Source organism: Hyperoodon ampullatus, assembly GCF_949752795.1.
Source record: "Hyperoodon ampullatus genome assembly, chromosome: 5".
In the NCBI taxonomy this organism is placed as follows: domain Eukaryota; kingdom Metazoa; phylum Chordata; class Mammalia; order Artiodactyla; family Ziphiidae; genus Hyperoodon; species Hyperoodon ampullatus.
Genome location: NC_136918.1, coordinates 33,150,361 through 33,173,987, shown reverse-complemented (window position 1 = coordinate 33,173,987; position 23,627 = coordinate 33,150,361). Strand labels below are relative to the sequence as shown.

At 44.9% G+C, this 23,627-nt stretch overlaps 1 protein-coding gene across 3 annotated transcripts in view; it reads right to left on the bottom strand.

The window, feature by feature from the left end:
- KALRN (kalirin RhoGEF kinase) overlaps positions 1-23,627 on the bottom strand; it is a gene marked incomplete at both ends in the record, with an annotated part of 640,695 nt that overhangs the window by 5,765 nt on the left and 611,303 nt on the right. For all 3 annotated transcript variants that reach the window (XM_079705108.1, XM_079705113.1, XM_079705111.1), the window contains 6 exons: positions 5,642-5,720; positions 7,519-7,683; positions 9,227-9,358; positions 10,041-10,162; positions 11,348-11,519; positions 12,025-12,052. In XM_079705108.1, coding sequence (XP_079561234.1) covers positions 5,642-5,720; positions 7,519-7,683; positions 9,227-9,358; positions 10,041-10,162; positions 11,348-11,519; positions 12,025-12,052 — 698 coding nt within the window. The remainder of the gene's footprint in view (positions 1-5,641; positions 5,721-7,518; positions 7,684-9,226; positions 9,359-10,040; positions 10,163-11,347; positions 11,520-12,024; positions 12,053-23,627) is intronic.

Below are 23,627 nucleotides of genomic sequence, written 5' to 3'. Positions count from 1 at the left end.
CACAGGCTCCGGACACGCAGGCTCAGCATCCATGGCTCACGGGCCCAGGCACTCCGCAGCATGTGGGATCTGCCCAGACCGGGGCACGAACCCGTGTCCCCTGCATTAGCAGGCAGACTCTCAACCACTGCACCACCAGGGAAGCCCCATCTGGAGTGTTTTAAGTGCATGTTATTTCTTGCATAAATACTTGGTTTGCATCTCTAGTTGACAAGGACATTGGAAAATATATAACCACCATGCCACTTTTATATCTAACAAAATTAACTGTAGCTGAAATAGACAGAATGGTTCCCAGACTCACCTGTAGGCCTATGGAAGGTAGTAAAAGACTGAGATAGATGGAGAAACTGGTCAGCAATGGAAGCAGAGAGAGGGAGGGTCAAAGAGGTGATAAGGCAGCATCATCCAAAGCCTGTTCATGAGGTGCCCTAACCCAAGAGCAGAGGAATGAGCACTCCAAAGGGCAGTCTACTCTAGCAGAAACGAATGCATCAGACACCATGGCCACTACTAAGATTGTCCAACAGACTCCTTGACCTGGCTCTGTGTTCACCAAGCAACTTCCTGATAATAATTTTTTTTTACTATAGATTTTCCCCAAAGAAGAGAAAGCCCTAATTAATAAAGCAAGTATTAGACAAATATTAATCAAATGCCTATTACATGTCAGACATCATTCCTGGCCTAGTGAACAAGTATTTGGTCAAGCTGGCAGTTCTGTTTTACATCATCTGTTAATAAACTGCCATTCTGGGTTTTAACAGCGCCCTCTCTTGTTTGTTTATTATAGGTCACCTCCTTCCAGAGGACTTCGGATACAGGAAAACAATTGATTGCTGAGGAGAGATCTCCTGAATTAGTGGTTATGTCAAGGTACCGCTACCTTAATTTTTAAAATATATTTTGTGTGTATCAAAGTTATGCATCCCCATGGTTTAAAAAGTCAATTAGGGGCTTCCCTGGTGGCGCAGTGGTTGAGAGTCCGCCTGCCGATGCAGGGGATACGGGTTCGTGCCCCGGTCTGGGAAGATCCCACATGCCGCGGAGCGGCTGGGCCGGTGAGCCATGGCCGCTGGGCCTGCGCGTCCGGAGCCTGTGCTCTGCAACGGGAGTGGCCACAACAGTGAGAGGCCCGCGTACCGCAAAAAAAAAAAAAAAAAAAAAGTCAATTAGCTTTAACAAAGTTTCTTATTTAAAACAATAGTGTCTCACTCTCCACCCGTCCCCATTTTTCTTCCTCTAGAGGCAGTTTAATATATCACTTCAGTATATTTTGCTGATTATTTAGGTATTTACTTCTATGACTCTAAATATAGTATGTTTTGTATGGCTATTTCTTGATTTTTCAGTTTTATTTATTATCTGTTGACATCCCATTATAGAAGATGAGATTTTAGTCTCCTTCCTTTGTCCCCATCACATAATTGCTTTTCCCATCCCCTGTCCCACCAAGAGAATTATATTGTAATCAATATTCAGTGTTTCCATTATTGCAACTATGTCAGTGTTGGTCACAGTTAAACCTCTAGTAAACTATGACTATTTTTCCTTTTTGTGGTAAAATGCATTCTTCAATCTTTTCTGAAAAAGAGTGCCTGGGCAATAAGTTGTTTGAGATTTGCATATCTAAAACATGCTTATTCTACATTTATACTTGATTCTTAGTTTCTCTGGGTATAATTCTAGGTTGAAAAAAATTTTGAAGGAATTATTCTATTGCCTTCTAACTTCTAGTGTGATTGATGATGTTAACTGTTAATGTTCAAAGCATTATTATTCCTAATCCTTTGCATATGATTCTTATAAAAATATTTAGCTCTCTCCTCACTGAGATTTCTCCCACATTCTTTAGCTCAAATGGACACTTTCTGTAGTTCTGCTGGCCAGAAATATGGGATTCTGTCAAGAGTTTTAGCCTCTGGCATCCTCATACACTTCCACATGAATGCCCTTGTGGGTAAAAGAGTAAGAGAGGGGCTTCCCTGGTAGCACAGTGGTTGAGAGTCTGCCTGCCGATGCAGGGGACACGGGTTTGTGCCCCGGGCCGGGAAGATCCCACATACCACGGAGCGGCTGGGCCTGTGAGCCATGGCCGCTGAGCCTGCGCGTCCGGAGCCTGTGCTCTGCAACGGGAGAGGCCACAACAGTGAGAGGCCCGCGTACCGCAAAAAAAAAAAAAAAAAAAAAAGAGTAAGAGAAAGAAGAAAGGGAAAAAAATAGTAATCTCCCTGCTTTCTTTCTGGCTTTTGGCCATAAAGATGGATTTCTCTTGGAGATTTTGCTCTCTGTGCATGCTGCACAGTTCACTGATTTAGCCCACCCTTGGGTTAAAGCTAAGAGATCAGGAGAAAAACAAAAAACAAAAAACCCCTCAGAACAAAATAACCCAGAAAACTCACTGCCACTGTCCTTGTCTTTTTTCAGGTGTTAACTTCCCTCCCTAATCTCTCTGTTACTTACTTTTCAGAATGCTCAGATAGTTGCTATCTGTATTTCATCCACGGATTCTAGTTGTAGCCAGTGGGAGAGAAAGGCTACAATGGGCTTACTGCATCTTGGCCAGAATCAGAAGTTGGCTCATTTTAAAAGCTGGGGACTAAAAAGCTGTTTGGAAGCTCTGCATGTGTGGGTGGAGCCTGTCAACTTGACCTTTACTGTAGGGTGATCTGAACGGACTGTTTTGCCAGGGGAAACTCCAAAGTCAGTATCTTTAAGTCTTTCCTCTTGAGCTGGTCAGATTCTCCAGAGAAAGACCCTCCTACTTTCTGCCTGGAAGGTGAGGCCCTGGCTGTCCACCTCTGGAGGCCTGGTGGGTAGGACAGCAGGGGTCCTCAGAATCTAGCATTTATATATCCTCACAGTGGCCCTGTTTGGAGTATGGTTCCATTGCCCTCAGTTGGGCTGGTGTCCCTGAGAACAGAGGCACTCTGTTTCACCCTTTCCAGGGGATAAATCTCCAGTCTTTTCCTTGATTGGGAAGGACAATCACACAGCTACCTGAAGCTGGGGAGGAGGGCTGGAGCCACAACTTCTTCTCACACAACGTTCAGACAACCCTTCCAATTTTAGCATCTTCTTTACACATATTTCCAGAGGTACTGGATGCTTCCAGCACCTGAGCCTTCTGGGAATTCTGCTGCAAAAGTTACACTGGCTCTCACTTGACCCCACAACTGACTTGGATTGAGTTTCTCAGGTCTCTCAGTCATTTGTCACTTTCACCTGTTTTTCTGCTTCTAATACTTGCTATCTCTTCTTCCAATGTCCTCATCTTTATGTGCCTGCTTTTAAAAAATCCTTTACTGGAGATTCAGTGAAGTCTCAGGAGGGAATTAAAATGGATGCCTGTGTTCAACCTGCCATCTTTATCTGGAGGCCTGGTACTGCTACCTTTTTGGATCCTGTACAGGTAACCAGGTAGCATTCCCAAGGGATAAGTCTTTGGCTTCTTTAAGCTGCGATGGTGCCTATATAGTTTATTTCTGGTTAAGTATGCCATGCTCAAGTGCTCTTTGCTTCTATGGATGGGCTATAGGAGTGAAGCTATTTCTTTTTTGTTTTTTGTAATACTTAATTACTGGAGAGCTATTTTTAACAAGATGGTTATATAGATCTAGAATTTTAGGTTTAGGTGTGATGGAGAAAGCTGACTCACTTACATGGCCCTGGCGCAGATATCTTTTATGTATCTCATGGAAGTATCTATATGTTTTATTTCCATTCTGTTAATATATAGCATTTTAAAGGATCTTCTAAAAATATGAAGACTATACTTGGGAGAGAGGGAAAGCTTCAGGTTATTGGAGATGAAATTAAAAAAAAATCAATTGCTTTGAACAGATCAGAAAATTGATTTCCCCTTAAGAAATATCACAATGTCCATCTCTTCTATGTAAAACATGCCTTAGCCTATGGCTATCAACAGCAAATGCAGGCCTTGGGGAGGAATTAACCAGTACATCCAGGTGATGGAACCAATTTCATTTAGAACCAGATGGGGATTTGATTTGCTTATTATTGAGGTCATATGTAGCTTCACAAACTTTAATATCATGGAGCAAACTAGATTTCAACTACCAGAACTTATTTTTGACAAAAATTGCTATGATGAGAAACAACATATATTAGTAAAACAAGCACAGGCTTAAAGTCAGATAGCCCAGGGTTTGAATCCTGGTTCTACATGTACTAGTTGTGGGATCTTGAGAAAGTTACTTGACCTCTGAACCTGAGTTTCCTTTACTGGAAATCTACTCAAACACTACCTCATGGTGTTGTAAGGATTAGCTTAAATAACTTTTGTATACTATCTGCATGGTATCCAGAATACTATATTACTCAACAAGCTTCATCATCATCATCATCATCACCATGTAAATTTCCCCTGGTTTTATTTTTTCTGTTTGGCCACACAAAGAAGATAGGAAAGTAGAGCTAAAGCTGTTTTTTTTTTTTTTTTTTTTTTTTTTTTTTTTGCGGTACGCGGGCCTCTCACTGTTGTGGCCTCTCCCGTTGCGGAGCGCAGGCTCCGGACGCGCAGGCTCCGTGGCCATGGCTAACGGGCCCAGCCGCTACGCGGCACGTGGGATCTTCCCGGACCGGGGCACGAACCCGTGTCCCCTGCATCGGCAGGCGGACTCCCAACCACTGCGCCACCAGGGAAGCCCTAAAGCTGGTTTTTGATGAAAGGAGTTGTAACAAAAGGCAGTGAATTACATTGTTACTCCTGCCTAAGAAATGGGAATAATGAACATTTTTGCTCTCTCCACAACCTCTGTCACAACCATGTAGGAAATTTTACCCTTCATTGAGAGGTGTCAATCAGAGATGGAGAGGATGCTAATGGCCCGTTGCTAGTGAGTGCTCTTTTATTTACACATTACAGGAGCGTGGGTGACTTGTAAGATCTACCCACATTCTCTCACCTAGACCTCCTGGAGACCAATACATCACAGGCATGTAAAACCTTCCCATCAATGATTTTGTGAGACAGGTGATACATTATTTTTCACTATTCTGTTAAAAGTCACATTTCTATCCTTTTCATTTTTGAGGACACATTTTTCTAACCAAAAGAGAGAGAGAGAGACCTGTATCCAACAATTAGTGCTTATGTATTCTTCTCAAGAACACACGGAACTTCTTATGAAAATTGACCATATACTGCTCACAAAGCAAGTCCCAACAAAAATCAAGGAATCAGTATCATATAGACCAAATTCTCCAACCAAAAAGCAATTAAATTAGAAATCAGTAGTAAGAAGAAAATTTTTTTAAATCTCATACATTTGGAAATTTAAAAACATTTCTACAGTTGGGTCAAAGAAAAGAATCATAGTTGAAGGAAAAATACCTAGAACTGAGTAATGAAAATGCCACATATCAGAACTCAGGATTTAGCTAAAATTGTACTTTGAAGAAAAGACTGAGCCTTAAATTCTTATTTAAGGTAGAAAGGCTGAGAACTTTAATGTAAGCAGTTAGAAAAAGAACCATAGAAAATACACATAAATACTCTAGTTTTTTCTTAGTATAGAGAAAATGCACTTAGTGAAAGAAACACAAAACAAGAAGTCATTATTATCATGTGATGTTTTTAAGTGCTCATGGATAAAGGAACAGAAAACTGGGTTATTACCTTCCAATTTCATTCAGCTCCGTATAAGCTGAATCAAAATTTTCCTTCCAAGAAATGGTGGCACCATCAGCAGCAGCATCTTTGGAAGAGAAAGAATCCATTTATAATATTGAGAAAGCCATATAAGAATAACGAAAAGGTTAACAGGAAAGCTCCAGCATCACCCCCAAAGCAATTCTCATGACTAAATATGGAATCTAACTCAGTGGGAAAATGCCACAATTCTCTGAAATGTTATCTTAAAAAAATATTATCCAAGGGGAAACTGACATGACAGAGTCAGACTCCTTGTACCATTTCCATAAACGAAGGGAAAACTCCGAACAATCAGAAATGTAACTTCTGGATGTTGTCAAATAGAAATCTGCTAGAAAAAATTAAAAGGGAGAAAGAAAAACACTTTGAAAGGCCTAGAAAAGCCAGTGAGAATCAGGGCTGTAGGGAGGTTGCAGCAGAGAGGAAAGGGGAAGAGTTATACGGCCAAGGAGAAAAGGAAGTGAACGTGCTCAAAACATTCTAAAAACTGCTCTTTCTCACTCCTTTGTTCTCAGCATTAATGAGCTTATCTGGTGTATTGAGTGATTTAGCCTAACCCAAAATCTTCGGTGGTATTACTTTGTATGATGCATTAATTCCCTGGCAATGATTTACACACACACACACACACACACACACACACAAGCACGCACACCAATATCTATCTGTGTTGACTGCTGGGGAGCAAGGCTCACAAAAAGAAGCAAAACAGAAGCAGCGGTCATCCCTGGGCGGGATTTAGGCAGTGGCCTGGGAGAAGAGTAGTCAAGGCTGCAGCACGTCTCTTTTGACCCCGGTCACCTCAGGCTGCCCAGAGCACAGCCGGGCTGAGCCTGGACATGGCTTACCCATATTGAGTTCTCAGGAAAGAGAGAACTGGGGCCAAGGTTTCCCAGTGAGTCACAGGCCCCTGGGAGCAGAGCTGAACCGGGTTGGCAGTGGGGAGAGGCCTGGGGAGCATTTCCGGAGCTAACCACGGGGGCGGGGCTGCAGCCCAGGGCCCTAGAGGGTCCACAGCTCCTCTTGAGACTCCAGGATGCCCTTAACCCAAAGACACAGGTTCACTGTCTTTTAACTACAGTGACCTCCTCTCCCTGCCCCAACATACACAGTCCACTGCCCTGCACTGCCCAAAACCTTGCTATTTGGAGATTTCTTTAGGTTAACAAGTTTCCTCTTACAAAATGTCCCAGGGACCAAGGTGGCTTGATGAGATAATGAATAGGGGGGCAAAATAAGAACCACGTTTGTAAAATACTCATGTGCAGCTAGTTAAATGCATATCTTAGTTATCCAACACATCTACGTAAAAACATATCCATGTTGAAACAAGACATTCTGGGAGGGTTGGGGGTGGAGAAACTATTGAATACTCATTTTGACTCAAATCCTTCAGGCAGGTTGCTTTCCTCTCCCCGTTTTAAATTGGTGAGTGGGGCTGAGGTACACTTAGGCCAGCAGGGGTTCCCAGGGAAGAGGTGGCTCGGTGTTCCCGTCTCAGAAGAGGGTTGGTGGCATTCATGTGACTCACGGCCCCTGCCTGCCCCTCTTGGTTCCTGGAGACACACACAGATGCCCGGGAACCTGGCAGGCCCAGGGTAGACATGGGTGGCAGCTCTAACTTGAGCCCTGTACTTTACGGAAACACCCTTCGTGAGGCCTCTGAAATGCTCCTTGGCAGAAGCCGACAAGGAAATTCAGGTCCCCTCTAGCTCAGTGGCCTATTGACACTGCCAGTGGGCAGTGACATGCCAGTGGGCAGCCTGTGCCAGTGAGTATGTGACAGTCGGCCAGGTGTCTTGTCTCTATCGCCTGGGGTACTGGGCATGGCTGGGACTCACCGTATTCTGGAAGTCGCACGAACTCTGAGGGCTCGCTGGGAAGGCTGATCCCCCAGGGGTTACTGGCACTGACTCTGAACTGATAAGGACTCCCAGGACTGAGGTCCTCAATGACAAGGTAAGTGTCCAAGGTCGACGCTACCGACTGCTGCCAGGCCTGGGAACCTAGGGCACAGTTTCCGAGGAGAAGGAAAGAGGAAAGGCCAGAGGCACATTGTTTCAAAGACCTTCAGCAAACAAAGAAAGGAAAAGTGACACATTCCATTCAAGGGGCAGTTGTGGTCACTGCCTCGGGCCTTGAGAGCCTGTGGGCTAACTGTGGCAGGTTTGGGTTCAATTTCCTAAAAGACTGAACACGTCATGAGAGCAGTGCAAGCATTTGGCCTGTAGAGTCTGTTCATTTTCAAATGGGCACATGGGAGAGTGAAAAGACATAGAGCATGCAGAGTTTACAGAAGCACACATGGCACATTTTTAATAAGGCCAGAAAAGTATATTGTAAATTAATATCGAAGTGAGAGAAAATATGCATTTGGAAATTGAAACAGAAAGGAAATGAACATGTATGGAGCATTAGGTACATGTAAAATACTGCGGAAGGAGTCTTCCCATAAGTCTCTCATTTAACCTTCCCACTTAAATCCTCAGAAATCCTATGAGCTTGGGAGGATTAATCTCACTTTACAGATAAAGAAACCAAGGCTCAGAATGATTAAATAACTTTCCCAAGAGAACTCAGTTCATCTTATGAACTATGACCTGAGTAATGCTAAGGGAAATACAGGCTTGGAGAGGTATGTCTCTCAGCTCAGCATCGATCGATATCTTTGTGCTGCGTTGAGAGACACAGTGAACAGCTAAAGAAAGAGGCAAACATAAATAGCTTTATAACTGCAGAGGGCCTGTTTAAGAGAAGAAAGAAGGGTTAAAATAAGAAGAGTAACAGAGAGTAAAACAGAGGATTCCGGTTCCAGGTGCAAACAGTTGCTTTCAATTCAGGTGTGTGACTCATCACATGGTTCAGAGAGGTGCTTTAACAATTAGAGCTACCTGGCAGCTTCTCATTTCAACGAATTCTTCTTGATAATAGTTGTTTCTAACTGTTAAGGAAATGTATGCACTCTTAGCATGTAAATGTAACAAATTTAAAAACTGAACAATTAAAAAAGTCATCATATATATATATATATATATATATATATATATATATATAGTGGTCTCTAAAGTTTGTCTGGGGGTAAAGTTGGCGGGCGGAGGCGGGGTAGAGCTCTGCTTTTGCCACCCTAGTTACTTCTCTGGGAGAAAGATCACAGATTAGCAAACTAGAGACCTGGGTTCTCGTGCCAGCTCTGCCTCTTATGAACCCCAGCCTTGTGTTTCTTAACTTTCTTTAAGCTTTAGCCTCCTCATCTGTAAAATGGGCCTGATGGTCCCTGTCTGGGTGATTGGGCTGGTTAAGCAGAGAAGTGCACGTGAAGGTGCTTTGCAACCTGCCATGAGTCATTATCATTCTGGCAAAAAACCCTGCTCTGTGTTTGAGATCAAAGGTGGCTGTAGCCCGGCACTGAGGCCTTTGTGCTGAGTTGGAAGACAATAGTTGGAAGGAATAGCTGATGAAAGGCATAGAGGCAAATAGTTTTATGACTCTGAAGGCCCTCCTTAAGAGAAAGAGAAGATAGAAAAAGAAGAGCAGGGGGAGATGGCACACCTTCCTCTCTGTACTCCACAGTGTAACCAGAAATAGTGCAGTTTCCTGTGCTGGATGGGGGCAGCCAGCGGAGAATCACGGAGGTGCAGCTTCTCTCCTGGGCAATGGGGCGGTTAGGGGCCGCTGGAACACCTACAGGGACAGAAATTAGGGTCAAATGCTATTTCTGCAGAACTTGGCATTGTACACCAAGGCTGAAAGTCACCTAGGGAATGTCGACACCTAACCTGTGTCTCAAATGTTTCCTATGACCTTCTCCACGGAGTGGCACACCTTTCCCTAGGCCCGAGGGAGAGCTGGGAGATATACCTTATTGTCAGAAGTTCTTCCTCAGACTAAAGGCTGCACCCTGGAGAGAAAGCTTGGTCAGAGAACTAGGCTTTAGGAGGTGTACAGTAGGGTACGGACAGCTCTTATCAAAGATTCATTCTGTTCCCATTTGCTGGAACTTTGCTTTGGAACTTTCACAATGTACCTCTTCTTTCCCAGGTCTCAGGGATCCCTTGTAATGTCCAGTTAAAATGTTTGACTAACACAAATTCATAAAGACAGAAAGTAGAATGGTGGCTGCCAGGAGCCGGGGGTGGGGAGGAATGGAGAGTCGTTGTTTAACAGGTGCAGAGTTTCAGCTTTGCAAGATGAAAAGAGTTCCAGAGGTGGATTACACAACAGTGTGAATGTACTTGACACTACTGAACTGTACCCTTGAGATTGGTAAGATGGTAAATTTTATGTTATGTGTATTTTACCAGAATTAGAAAATGAATATGAAAAAGAAAGCACAAATAATGTTTGACTATCCAAGAGACTGTACCTTGCACTTTAACGGTAGCAGACGTTGATGTGGTGCCGTGGTCATTTGCTGCTATGCAGGTATAAATACCGCTGTCTTGGGGCATCAGATTGCAGATTTTCAGGGTGATTTCCCCGGAATCACTAGGAACACGAAAAGAGGATGCCCTTCAGACTCCAGTAATGAGACAAGTGACTATAAAAGTATAAGGGGTGCTGAGCTGAGTCCTTAGGACCAAGGTCTAGTCCCTGTTCTGTTACCTTCTTATACACTTGGGTGAGAACCTTGCCTCTCCATCTCCCCAATGCCATACAGAGGAAGAAAATTCTTGCCATGCCCATCTCTCAAGTTGGTTGTAAATGAGGCTTAGTAGAGGAGTAAAATGGGATAAGAATCAGAACGTGGTTTGAAATATATAAAATCCTATGCAAATACTGGTCACCAATATTACTAGTGTCATTGCCACCTAGCAACTTGGTCCCTAAAACATCCTCAGTCCACAATCAATAACAAGTGGTACAAGAAAATGGAAAGAGAATGAAATGTTCAAGTATTTCACATTCTACATGTGGGACCTTCAAAATAATTAAGTGACTTAAGCAAAGGCAAATTCCTCTACTAAATAACTTTCCCAGTAGTCCCAGCCTGGGGTCCAGGACAACAAGGGGAAGAACTGCTCTGAAAGGGTTAAATGCAGAGGTCACAGTCAGCCCTACTGCTTCCTCACTGGTTGCGACAAAACCTGGTGATCTTCATGAGCCTCACCATGCACTGACTCTCACGCTAAGCTCCCCGGGTCCACTGATATTTCAGGACCTGGCCAGGGAGTCTCTGCTGGGAACACCATTTCACATGCAAAAACATTAAGTTAAAGGATGAAGTGTCTTGATCCTAGCTGTTTCTTCCATAAATGTTTCTTGAGCATCTAGGGCTCATTACGGCTTTCCTCTGTAAGTAGTACTGTGCAAGAAAGTTCTTAATTAGCCACAATAAATATTAACAGAATAATTGGGAGGCAGTCAACCAAATTTGTTAAATAGTCTTTGTGAGAAGCATGCTTGTGGCTGGATTTTCTGTTTTCCATTGCACACTTTGGAGTAAGTCATTTTTGTTTCTTCTAAGAAAATTGTTCTTTAGTTAATGAAGGAATTGAGTATACCACTGTTTCACAGGATTCCGAGGGGCACAAAGTTTCTGTGCTAGAATAGGCCCCAGGGCAGCTCTTCTCTTGAGAGACCAAGTAACCAGAACAGGAGCTACATGCCAGACTTAGCCTCCGGGTACCGCACTGAGGTGCTGGGGTTGCTGACATGCGGACGTTAACTTACCAGGAGGAGACTGTGTACGTAGCTGAGCTGTTGTCAGCGTCAAGGATGTTCTGGTCTGGACCCTTCCAGGTGATGGTGGGCTTTGGCCGCCCACAGACTTTGCACTGCAGTGTCACTGTGTCCCCAAGCAAGCAGGTCACATCCACTAAGGGCACAAGGAATTCTGGCGCCACTGTGGTCAAATCAACATCGACATAAATTTGCATCATTCAGAACAGACAGAATAAAACAGCTAGTTTATAACACAACCCTCTCATTCCCCACCCACGTTGTGTAACGATTCAAATAACCTTCAGCTTAACTCTGTAGCGTCACCTGTGTCCCGTGAAAAAGTATTTTTAAAGTAATAAATGTTTTTTTTAGATTAAATTAGGAAATATAGATTAAGAAAGAGAAGAAAAAGCTCTATGGTGACATCACACAGGGGTTACTGTGAACAGTCTGGTATATATCTTTTTAGACTTCATATAAACACATATTTTCTTTAAAAAGTGGATCCCATTATACACATTACAAGGTGTGGTCTTTTTCATCCTAACAGTGTATCCTAAACATTTTCCTTGTCTGTAAGTAGAGAACTATATCACCATTGTTTAAAGGTGCTACCTCAGTGCTGGATTTGCCATAATTTATTTAGCCAATCGCCACGTACTCAATTCTGTCACTTTTTAACTCACCTTCTTGGATGAAATTTGGATTTAAGATCTGAAAAACACAAAGAAACAGAAAATTGCTTAAATCCTAAACTACTAAAAGAGAATGGGAGACTTCTATCCTAGTGAGTAAAAAGAAAGTACAGTTTGGGGCGAGAAGCATGGAGCCCAGCTCCTGTGGCTTGTGACTGCATCACTATTGCAGTAACAACAAGGGCACCTGGTTTACTTTCCCATCTGCTCTGACTGTTCACATTCCCTCTGGGCAGCCCGGGCCCCAGGCAGGTTTACTGTGACTGCAGAGCTGGGCTGGCCACAGCTGGCCTTGTTATCCTCCGTCACCTAACCTGCTCTTCCTCCCTGCCATGTGCTTAAAAACCCATTCTCCCCCACCTCAATATGCACTCAAGCATCGTGATGGCACTGATTCTTCCCAGCATGGGGAATTTTCAAAAACAGAGCAACTGACATCTATTAAACTGGAAGAGTCATGGACATTAACCAGCCCAGTGGTTTCCTTCCAGCAGCTAAATGCAGAGCTTGTCTAGTTGAAGGGGGAAGAGGGAAGTCCCAGCTGTCCATCCTGCCCCCCTGAACTGCTCCTGGAGCCCAGGCCTCCACAGGGCAACTTGAAAAGCACTGCACAGCCCTTTTGGCTACATGGTTGAGGAAACAGAGACTTGGGTTGCCCTAGTGACCTATCTGGTCAGGTGGCTGGTTGGCAGAGGCCGTGCTGGAGCCCTCTGCCCACTACAATGTCTGCTTTGTGACACCATGGATCTTACAGAAGGGAAGACCTTCCAGTCGACTGGCCATTACCCCTTCTTGAGAAGACGTTGCCTTGGTTTTTCTCCTATCTTTTGTATTACCTCTAATCCTACAGTCTGGGTCATAAAGCTGGGTGGGGTGAACAAGATCTGGGCTTCCCAGTAGGAGAGGCTGGGCCTTACCTCTTTTGCTTAATGTGATTTTATCCTCGTTTTTAAAAACTTACTATCATCACTTTCCTTCACTGTAACATGGTGATAAATAATACCTAGTACAAAGTGTTATCATGAAGATTAAATGAAATATTGTATGTCACACAATGCTTGACAAATAACAAGTTTTCAATGACTATTTAAATAAATTATCTAAGTCTAATCATCTCCCTTCTGCTAAGAGGCCTACTGTTGCAGGGGCTTATCTCTAACAGTTTATCTTGCAAAATTCTTCTTTCCTTCATAATGAAGCTAGGAGGCTCATGTGTCTTGCAAATCGTCTGTTGGGGCAGTCACACTTATCTCCCCAGTTTACCCAAGTCATAGGTGAACTTGGCTTCTGTGTGGTTTTACCTGACACAGGCATCCATACGAGCCCTTTGGAAAAAGGTATTTCCTCCTCTGTTCCCCTCTGCAAACCGATTGCCTGCATCTACCACCCAGGTTTTTCACAAAGCAGGCTGCAGAAAACTCTTGCAACGCCAAGTCCCGGGGCTGAGTGTCTCAAGACTCTGACCATCACGGTGCCCTATACTAGTCTCCAAAGGCCACTCACACCACTGCCCGGCCTGCTTTTAAATCAACGGTTTTCAGTCCTTGACCCAGGTGGCTTTAAAAACACACACAAAAAAACCCAGTGCCTGGGCCTCATGCCTAGAAATTCTGTTTTAATTGGTGTGAAGTGGGGTTGGGATCAGCAGTTTTAAAACCTGCCTCAGGTGAATCAACATGCAGCCTGTTAAGGAAAGCTGCTGAAAGTTCCCCTCCATCCAAGGGAACTGATCTCAGATAAACCAACTTCCTGCCCCTGAGTCTTTTCTGGGGGTGGGTATGGAAGATGCGTGGGGCATTTGGTAAAAGCGACTGCTTTTCCCACACCTTAGAAACCGCCTCTATGTGAAGAGGCCCTGGGCCATGGTAGGCAGAGAAGTGTAGAGTTGCTCCAGTTGAAAAATTAACTAAACTACCAGTACACATGGTGGGCAGTCCAGCATCACTTGTAGGGGTTGCTAAGGAGGCCATAAATTGGTCCACCTCACTTAGGTGAGGCAGGAGAATGACATCGAACCAGTCATTTCACAGTCAAAGGAAAGGAAACTAGGAATATTTCCTAAACGTTAATAGTGGTTTTCTTGGGGTGATGAGATGAAGGGTGGCCGTCTACCCATTCAAAAAACGTTGCTTCTTGAGGCTGGTGTAAGATTTTGTGGATATAGAGATGCTAAGACATAGGCCCTGGCCTCAGGATTTATAAAACATCTGCACATTGGTGATTTTTTTTTTTCTTTTTCTTCTTACCTGGGCTTTCCAAATATTCTGCAGTCAGTATGTTTCACTTTTGTAATTTTTTTTGTTTTGTTAAGGAAAAAATGGTTCACTTAGAGCTATTAGACCATAAGTTCTTCAAAGACAGGAACCATTTGTTATTCATCTTTGTACCTCAGGCCTCTAGCCCCCGGTCTGCCACGTAATGAGCATTTAATACATGTTGATTGACTGAGTATTTGACCTATGTCCACATTTCAGTTCTTCAATGAATTTAGGACTGATTCATACACAGAATCTGGAAGTAGGATCAAAAGATCTATAATATAATTACTCCTGGGTATAATACTATTTGAATAGAGTCTATTTTCAAACACAATGGAATGCAAACGTTTTGGAAAATGATTAAAAAACAATAAAATCCATGGCCTCTGAGAGAGGAGGGTCTTAAGAGTGTGGGTTGCAGGAGGGACTGTAAACTCTGGCAGCAGACAGAGTACATAGTATCCAGACCCTAAGCCGACATACTCCCTTGCCTTGAACAACATTCCCAAGCACCTGAGGCCTTGGTTTTATCTGTAAACTGGGGACAATAATGCCCACCTGGAAAGTTGTTTGACTGAAGGGCTCTATCTATTTCATGAAGATTTACTGAGCTGACCCTTGGTTAGGTGGTGGTGGTGGCCTGCCTTCACTGGGCCAATGGTCTAGTGGGAAAGGTGGAATTAAATGGCTCACAGTGTCCAGGAGGGAGCCTGGCTGATGGCAACAGCCAGCCTCCAGCAAACATGGAGCACTGCCCTCTCTCTCGTCCTACCCCCACTCAATCATAAGGACTCCAGGGTAAAAAAGATTTGGGAATGCTGCCAGCTTTGTTCGATGGCCTGTATTTCCCATCTTGATGGGAATCCACAAGGGAGCAGGACATCGAGTCCACGCCAGGAGACACAGAGAGGAGAAAGATGACAAATGGAAGAGACAAATGGCAGTTTCCTACATTATAAAAATTTAAGTGGGGTTTCATAAACCTGCACTGTGGCAGTACTTCTATAAACATCCCAAACGACTGCTTAGAGAATTTCTTACCTTTTTCCTCTTGTCACAACCCCAACCGTATTAAGTATATTGTTAAACACAGGCACCGTTTAAAAAGGAACTCTTCCTAGCTTCCGTGTAGACCTTAGTGTGAACTTTGGAGAGAAAGGCTGCTGATACGGCTTAACTGCAGCTTCTCTCTGGAGGCGGCTTGTGGAAGGCACCCATCTTCATGCCGCTGCCTCTTGGCTGGCCTAGGTGTTGCTGACAATGGTAATACCATCACTGATTTGTTTAACCTTGCATGGCTGGCATAAACGACTCACAAACTCTTTCACTTGCCCCTCCAAAGCCTCGGGAAGAGGTGCCGAGCAGCTGTTACTTATTCCCATTTCCAGAGGAGACAGGGAAGTCAGTGCAGCCTTACGGAGACAGTGACGGGGGAGTTGCCCCCAGAGCTCTTCCCACCTCAGTGCTCAGTGCAGAGGCAAGGTCTGGGGAAAAGCATCACGAGACTGTCATCGATGTCAAAGGCCTGTGTGCTGACCTTTAATCCCCATCCTTGCTCTACATCTCATCTCTACCCAGTCCTCTGCGAACTCCTCCAGCAAGGACCAAGAGCCTGGAAAAAGTCCATACCAATGTTTTTCTAACTGTGACTCTGGATTATTATGCCCATAGGAGATTCCTCCCTTGTTTTTTCTCTTTCTGTTTTGAAGCAAATCAGAGTATGGACTGGAGAAGAGTCATGCCAACCTTCTCACACTGTATCTTGTATTTGCCTGCGGCTCCCTGTGGACTACAGGGCCCATGCAGGCAAGGGCCACGTTTCATTTCATTGTCATTGCCTCAGAGCCTAGCATAATACCTAGCACATAAATGCTCCATTGATATTTGTTAAAGCAATGAAAATGTGAAATGGTGGGGTCCTAATTTGGGGGAGGAGAGTTGAGAAAATGCCTGGTTGTGAACTTGGAGTGTTTTCTGATTTCCATTAATCTGGAACTTGACTTGTTCTGGAATCTCATTGGTCAGTCAGGGTCTGAGATTTAGCCAACAGTGATCTTCCCCTCTTCTCTGCTCTTCCAGAGGCCGCTCCCTATGGCTCTGATCACGTGCTGCCATCTATCCACACATCTTCTCTGCATGTTAACTGCCCCACCAGACTTGTGAACCCTTCGAAGATAGTAACCTGTTCATCTGTTTTAGGTACTGTTTGTCATGTTGCTTAACATAGCACCTTGCACATAGCAAAAGATCAAGTAAAATTTGTTAAATCAAGTTAACTGCGACCACTCAATGAGTAGACTAGAATTTAGGTCTCCTGACCACCTTGTCTTATGATCACCGGTGGTGTGGGCAGGGACCTGAGGCATCAGTCTGGGACCCGAAGGGTTAATCATAAGATGCACCTATTTCCTAAATCCTAACATTTGCCTTCCTTAGAAACAGTCTGGGGGCCACGTAAAGTGGTGGCTGGGCAGGAGGAGAGATCTGGAATCTAAAACGGAAGTGGCCGTGGAGGGAAGAAGACATTTACATAAAATGCACGCTGTCTCTCTGGGAGACCCAAGTGCAGGAGGAGAAGGAGGCTGGTACAGGCCGGGTGGGAAAGAACTGCTGGGAAGCCTGCTTTCATTTGAACAGCAGAGGGCGGCAGGCGGTAGTGGGTCCTCCTAGAACCACCACGACACGGTCCATCAGCAACCCAATTTCTTCCTTCCGGAGAGAATTCCATTCGTTTTCTTGATTCTTCTTCAAAACGGAAGGGCAGTGAGGTAACAGGAAAGAATCACAGGCTAAATCAACCAGCAATGACTAACACGCTGCGCTCTGAGGAAACCTGGAGTCTATTTTTCTTGCCAGTCAGTGTCCAAGATTCTGACTTCAAGACCCAAGAGTGAGGGTGAAATCCCATCTGCCTAGAAAAGCAGCTGTCAACTGACTCCAGAAGAAAAATACCTGTTTTTTTCTAAATCCCTCATCACCTGTCACAGAACACAGTTCAAAACTACATATCGAGAGCGCTGAGGGAATAAAAATGGCCAAACGAAACTCAAACCGAATGTCCTGAACTCAACTCAGAGCTACCTTGAATAAAACAACATTTCTGTCTTCTGCTTCTTCTTTCTATTCTCTTTATGCTTGTTTCATATGAATCTGTGTTCAGAGGAGGAAGGAGAGGGATTTTAGATGATGAGATCTGGCAATAAAATGAACAGGTACCAGAAAAACACTCTCTAAAAATTGAGGTACGATTTCTGGTTTGGAAGTTTAACCCTTCATGTTTCCAATCTGGCCAAACCAGACATGATTTTCTAATTTTTTAGAATACATTTCTCTAAAAATTTAGAAAATACTCTGATCATCTCTTAAGAGGACATAAAATAAATTGCAGTAAAAAAAATACATAAACTCAACACAATCCTGAACAGCAATAGAATTCTCTTTGAACTAGTTCTGTACCTCCCAAGTATTTTTATTATCATTTAGCTCTAAGTATTTTTCGTCAACTATTTTTTTCTTTGACCCAATTGTAATAGCATTGTTTTAAAATTTACAAATGTATGAGGTTTAAAAAAATTATCTTCTTGCTGATTTCTAACTTAATTGCATTGTGGTTGGAGAATTTGGTCTATACAATACTGATTCCTTGATTTTTGATGGGATTTGCTTTATGAGTAGTACATGGTCAAATTTCATAAAAAGTTCCATGTGTTCCTGGGAAGAACGTATAAGCACTAATTGCTGCATAGAGCTATGAATGTCCATGTGTGGAGCACATTGTTTCACAGGGACTTCTAGTCCAAACCCCTCTCCTATTCCTCCTCCGTGTTTTGCTTAAAGAACATCTATTGTGTTCTCAAAAATAAAAAGGATAAAAATATGACTTTAATAGAATAATGAAAAAAAAATCTATCACCTGTCCCACAAAACAGTAGAGGGGAAAGGAACGGAAAGGGGGTTTACTGCTGTGCTGCATTGGTCTCCTGGGGCTGTCAGCCACAGAGAAGTCTGTCAGGATGGGACTGGGGTTGCAGGGTGGGATGGTGAAGCGGCGGTGTTATCACTTCCCTTCTATAAGTCACGTTTGCAACTTGGAAGCCAAGATCTTGACTTTGAATATTCAAAGTCTTTATAGATGAATGTACTGAGATCTCCTCCCTCAATGATTTGACCTTGATCATACCCCTATCCCCTAAGCTTCTTTTATTGAGTGAAACACCCTCCCAGAGTCTGTGGACCCACAACAGGTTACAGTGTGTTCCGAGGACATGGGAGAGTGGAAGGTTGATTTGTGGGAATTCCCACGCCCGATGCTCCTTCCCTGACATCCCCAGCCGCACTCAGCCGCTGTCATTTCTGCTTCCCCCACTGCTCCTCCTTTGCCTTTCACAGGCGCTCATTCCTCTCCCTGTCCCGCCCGTCAGGGTCAGGTATTTACCACCTTTCATGAGATCGATGGCAACAGCCCTCCAACAGGCCTGCCTGTCCCCACTGTTCTCAGTCAGGTGCCAGTGACCTTCCTGAAGTCCAGAATGAATCACCCTGACTCTGCCTGACAACCTTCCACTGCTCCTTGCTGTCCACTGGACTAAGTCCAGGCTTCCAAGCAAGTCCCCTGAGGCCTCCAGAGTCTGGTTCCAACTCACCTGCCAGGCTTTATCTCCCACCACTCTTCCCACATACCTAAACCCCGGCTACCCAGACTGCTAGTCTCTTCTCAAAATGTGCCAGGCACTCTCATACCTCTGGACCTTTGCTCAAGCCCTTTTCTGACCCTTCACCTTTTTCCAAGACTGCTTCCATCCTATCAGTCCCTCCAAGCCATACCCTGCCATCGTGGGAAGCCAATGACCACGCTCACAGGCATCCTGGAAGACAGGTTGTGAATACATAACCTTGGGGAAGTTACTAACGTCTCTGTGCTCTCTCACCTGTAAAACAAAAATAATGATAATAGTACCTACGTCAGGGTGCTGTTGGGAGGAAAGGACTCAGCACGGAGCCAGATATATAGGAAAAGCTGATAAACAGTAGCCACTGTTATTAGCCCAGGGCCTGAGTGGATGTCTAAATATTCACTGAACAAGTACATGAATGTCTCCATGCCTTCATGAGAGCAAGTTTCAAAGTCTGCTGTATAACACAGGCGTTTAATCAGAGCTGCCTCCCTCATCTGACGGCAGTAAGCAGTGGTAGGGACCAGATCTTACATAATTCTTTGGCCCTCCATAGTACTCACTGCGATGCCTTGTGTCAACTGATTTTTGTTATATTGAGTTGATTAGGAAAACACGTTGAGTGAGTCAGTAGGTGGACCTCGACAGCACAGGGTGTGGGCAACGGAGGTGGTGACCTCTGCCCCGCTGATAGCTGGCTCTGAGAGCGACTTCTGGGTCAGTGGCACCTTGTAAGCTCACTGGTGTATGACCTAAATGAAATGGGCTAGGCCTGCAGACGAGGGTGAGGGTGTGCCGAGTGACTGTGCTGGTCTGAGAAACCAATTCAGACATTTCCGGCCCTTGAAATTGGACCTCTTTCTTGGCTTTTATGTCTGGACTCCTGAGTCATTGGGAGAGGGGTGTGGTGAGGCCAAATAATTAGCCCAACTGTCAAGGGATTAAAAAAGTTGTTGAGGAAGAAATTCTCCTCTAACAAGCAAATATGCAACAGAGGAGGGCCTGAACCTGACCCTCCTTAAGGAAGTACCTTGGGGAGCAGACTTCCTATCACCTGCCACGTTTGACATCTCAAAGCACCACAGTCAAGACCTGCCCTTTTTCCTGGTTGTATGACCATGACCTTTCTGAACCTGTTTCTTCTAGGAGGGTAAGAAAACCGAATCTTCACCAGGCGGTTGGAAGGAACAGAAAGCATGACAGACGTGACTAATGCTGTAGAAGATCTAGTAATTAACCTCCCGGGAGGGAGAAACGCCAGCTCCAGTCTGCTTAGTGCCCTTCTCCCAGTGGCAGAATATAAATCAATCTGCATGTGGAGTTAGAACAGAGCTAGGCAAAGCAGAGTCAGTCTCGGGGCCCAACCTATCAGGTCTATTACAAAGAAAATATTTTGTAAAAATAAAACGAGAGGCGTGTGATGCTTCACTTTTTCTCCCAAGAGTTCTTTTCATTAAAAAATTCTTTTATAAAATGCAGAAACAGGCACCGGTAGAAACACTGGTGATGCCAGGAGGTCAGTCACCCGACTAGGGGTGTAAAAGTTTCCTTCCGTCTGTCTGGCCAGGTTATTTTGAAGCTCCGAATCTGGGACAAGGCGCCAAGGTGGCTGAGGTGGGAGCAGCAGCCTAGCTCTTTGAAGACGTGGAAGCTGGGCCTGGGGAATTGTGGATTTGGGGAGGGAAAGAAAAGTTCAGCTCTGGCCACTCAAGCCCTTCCCAGAGCCGGAAGTGGACACTCCAGCTGGGTCTCGGGAGGAAATGTACCCAGGCCATTCCCGCCACACCCCCTGCAGAGCAAGTTTCAGGGGCAAAGCACAGAATCTTCTACTTTCTCTCCTGTTGGGGTCTCACTGTTGTCAGAGTCAGACGTTCAGGAGAGCAAAGTCTTTGGATGTCACACCTTAGATCTGCACAAGGCTCAAAGGGCTCATATCCCTTACATAAACACCCGTGCCCTCGGAGCTGTGCGACCTCCCACAGAGAACCCTGAGGCTCAGAAAGGCTGACTGGCCCGAGGTCTCATAGCCGACAGGGCCCAGACTGCAGTCCAGGTTTTCTGGCTCCCGTTCCAGTGTTCTTTCCATGTGATACTGCCTTTGTGTGATTTTTATCTAAGTCCTACTTCAGCCTTGGAGGGCTGGGATGGGCAGAAAAGATATTCCTCTTTGCTGAACTCGAAAGTTAAATAACAAATTCGCAGAGGAAAACTGGCCCTGGAAGGCACGTCTTCTTGTCTGCCAGAATCTGTGTTTTAGATTAAAACCTACCTGGACTTGGAGGTGGGAGGGGCTCCAAGAGAGGAGCAGGATGGTGTCGGGTGGGGGAACAAGGGCCAGGGAAAACCAGAAACTGCCTTCAGGGCACCCGCTCACTTTTGAACAGGAAGTTACAACTTCCTCTGCCTCAGTTTCCTCTTCTCAAAGCCTTGGAAGGGGCTGGAGGGATGGAGAGTGAAGGGGAGTTATTGTTTACTGGCTACAGTTTCAGTTTGGGAGGATGAAACAGCTCTGAAATGAATAATGGTGACGGCTGCACACCCCTGTGAAAGCATTTAATGCCACTTAAAAAAGGTAAAAATGGTGAATTTTATGTCGTGTATATTTTACCACCATAAAGAGTAAATAAATGAAGGGGATAGGGTTAATTAAAGTTTTCCAAGTTTCCATCAACTCTGAGAGTCTATGAGTCTTACCCTAATTGGAAATTTCCTTCCAAATTAGCTTCACTTTTCCAAGTGCCTTCTCTCCCACAGGATCCCAAGCCCGTTCTTACACAACAAGCACCCTGACCTCCACCCGGAGCTAAATACCTGGGGGCCAGCATCATGACCGCACGCAGCCTGTGCCGTGGGGGAGGCTGGCCCTGCGTCAAATGGCTGGGGCAGAGATGCAGTCTTTTTGGAATCACGACAACCTCTTACTCTGATGGATTGACCATCTCTGCTAAAGTGGTATTGGGCATTAACAAAACAATTAAGATGCATTTAATTAATTGGACTTGACATAAAAGCTGGGCTGAAGACCGAGGCCCAGGACTGGGAGGTTGGGTCAGGCTTTCCTACTCCAGTGTCCGCTGTGGGCAAGTGGCAGTGCTGGGGTTGGAGGGTAGATGCCAAAACCCAAGCATTGACAGTCTTCAGACCACGTTTCAGATGTGGCACGGATGTGGAAACCTTCCTAGCCTGGGTCCTGGGAGAAATCCAGTACAGCTCAGAAGAAATCCATGCTTCTCAGAGATGGGTGTCAGCTAAGAGGGGTGATTCTGAGCCTTGAGCCTCCAGCCCTGGCTCCAGCCTGGGCAGGGCAGGATGAGAAGCTGACAGGTGGGCATGTGGCATCCAGCTCACCATCATGCCTGCCTATCTTGTCAATAAAAGGCAATCAGCAGTCTAAGCTCTACTGGAAAAAATGAATTAATATTCATTCGTTCCCAAGAAAGCCTAGCGTTTGATTTCCAGCCTGATTTGACTCTTCTTCCATGCAGAGACATTTCTCTCATATAGAATATCCCCCTCCACTGCCACCCCCAAAGTGTAATCAGTGCAGGGTAAAGAAGAAGGCTGAACTGTGCACAGGTCCGTGTCATTTTTAGAACGGTCCCCTTTGAGGTGTGCCCACGGATCAGCAGGAGGGAAGGGGGTTGTGGCCACGAGGGCATCGCACAGACCCAGAGCCAGTCCTGCAGTAGCTGGTCGTGTGGCTTGTGGTGCTGGGAGTGGGAGGTGGGTCTGTACTTGAGACCATTCACGAGCATGTCTCTACAGGGGAAGAAAAAGGATGTACACATTAGAGCAGAATTGCCTCCCTTTATATAACTGGGTATTCTCGGAAAGCTTTGTAAATCAGATTCCTAGGATTCAAGGTGCTTTATTTTCCTCTTAATTAGCTTTCAAGGATGTGCCTATATATCTCCCTAAAACAGTATGTTGGGACATATGCTGGCCCTGAGGGGAGCAAGCAGCTGGTGTGTAAGCAAAGACCCCAGGAAACTTCTCCTTAAAGGAACCCTTCAACCCACCAATTGAGAATCAGAATGCTTTGGAAGTGATATTCATGCAGAGGCAGGAGAGAAGAGCCGACACATAGCTAGGCCTGGAATCAACGTGCTGGCATCAGGTCAAGGGTGGGCAGTCAGCAGGGCAGGACTTAGCATTCGGAGATCTAACACTGAGCAGTGCACAGGGTATGTGGCAGGGGTGTCAGCTGGGGGACCAGGCCCAGGGGATCTTAGCACAGGCCACAGGAGTTGCAGTTCAGCTCAGCAGGGCACAGGGACATGCTCCCAATGAGACAACACCTATTGCAGTCATCAGGTTCAAAAGACAAGAGTGAGGTTGGGGGCCAAGCTAGGCCTGGTAATGATGCCCAAAGCTATCAGTTTAACAGCAAGAGTCCTTTATGAGGTGGCCAGCCCACCTATTTCTCAAACCGGGTCTTTAAGGTTTAGCTCTTTTCAGTAGGCACCCCCGGCCATTTTCTTCTACAATGGACATTGCAATAAAGAGCTACCTACCTACCCCTTGAGAAAATTCTCAGTTCATATTGAATAGGCTGAGTTTCTATATCTTATTTGTTATCCGTGTCTGAAAATACGAGCAGTGCCAAGATGCCTGCTTTCCTTCAGCACCTGCTTATGTGCTCAGAGTTAATTTCAACATGGCA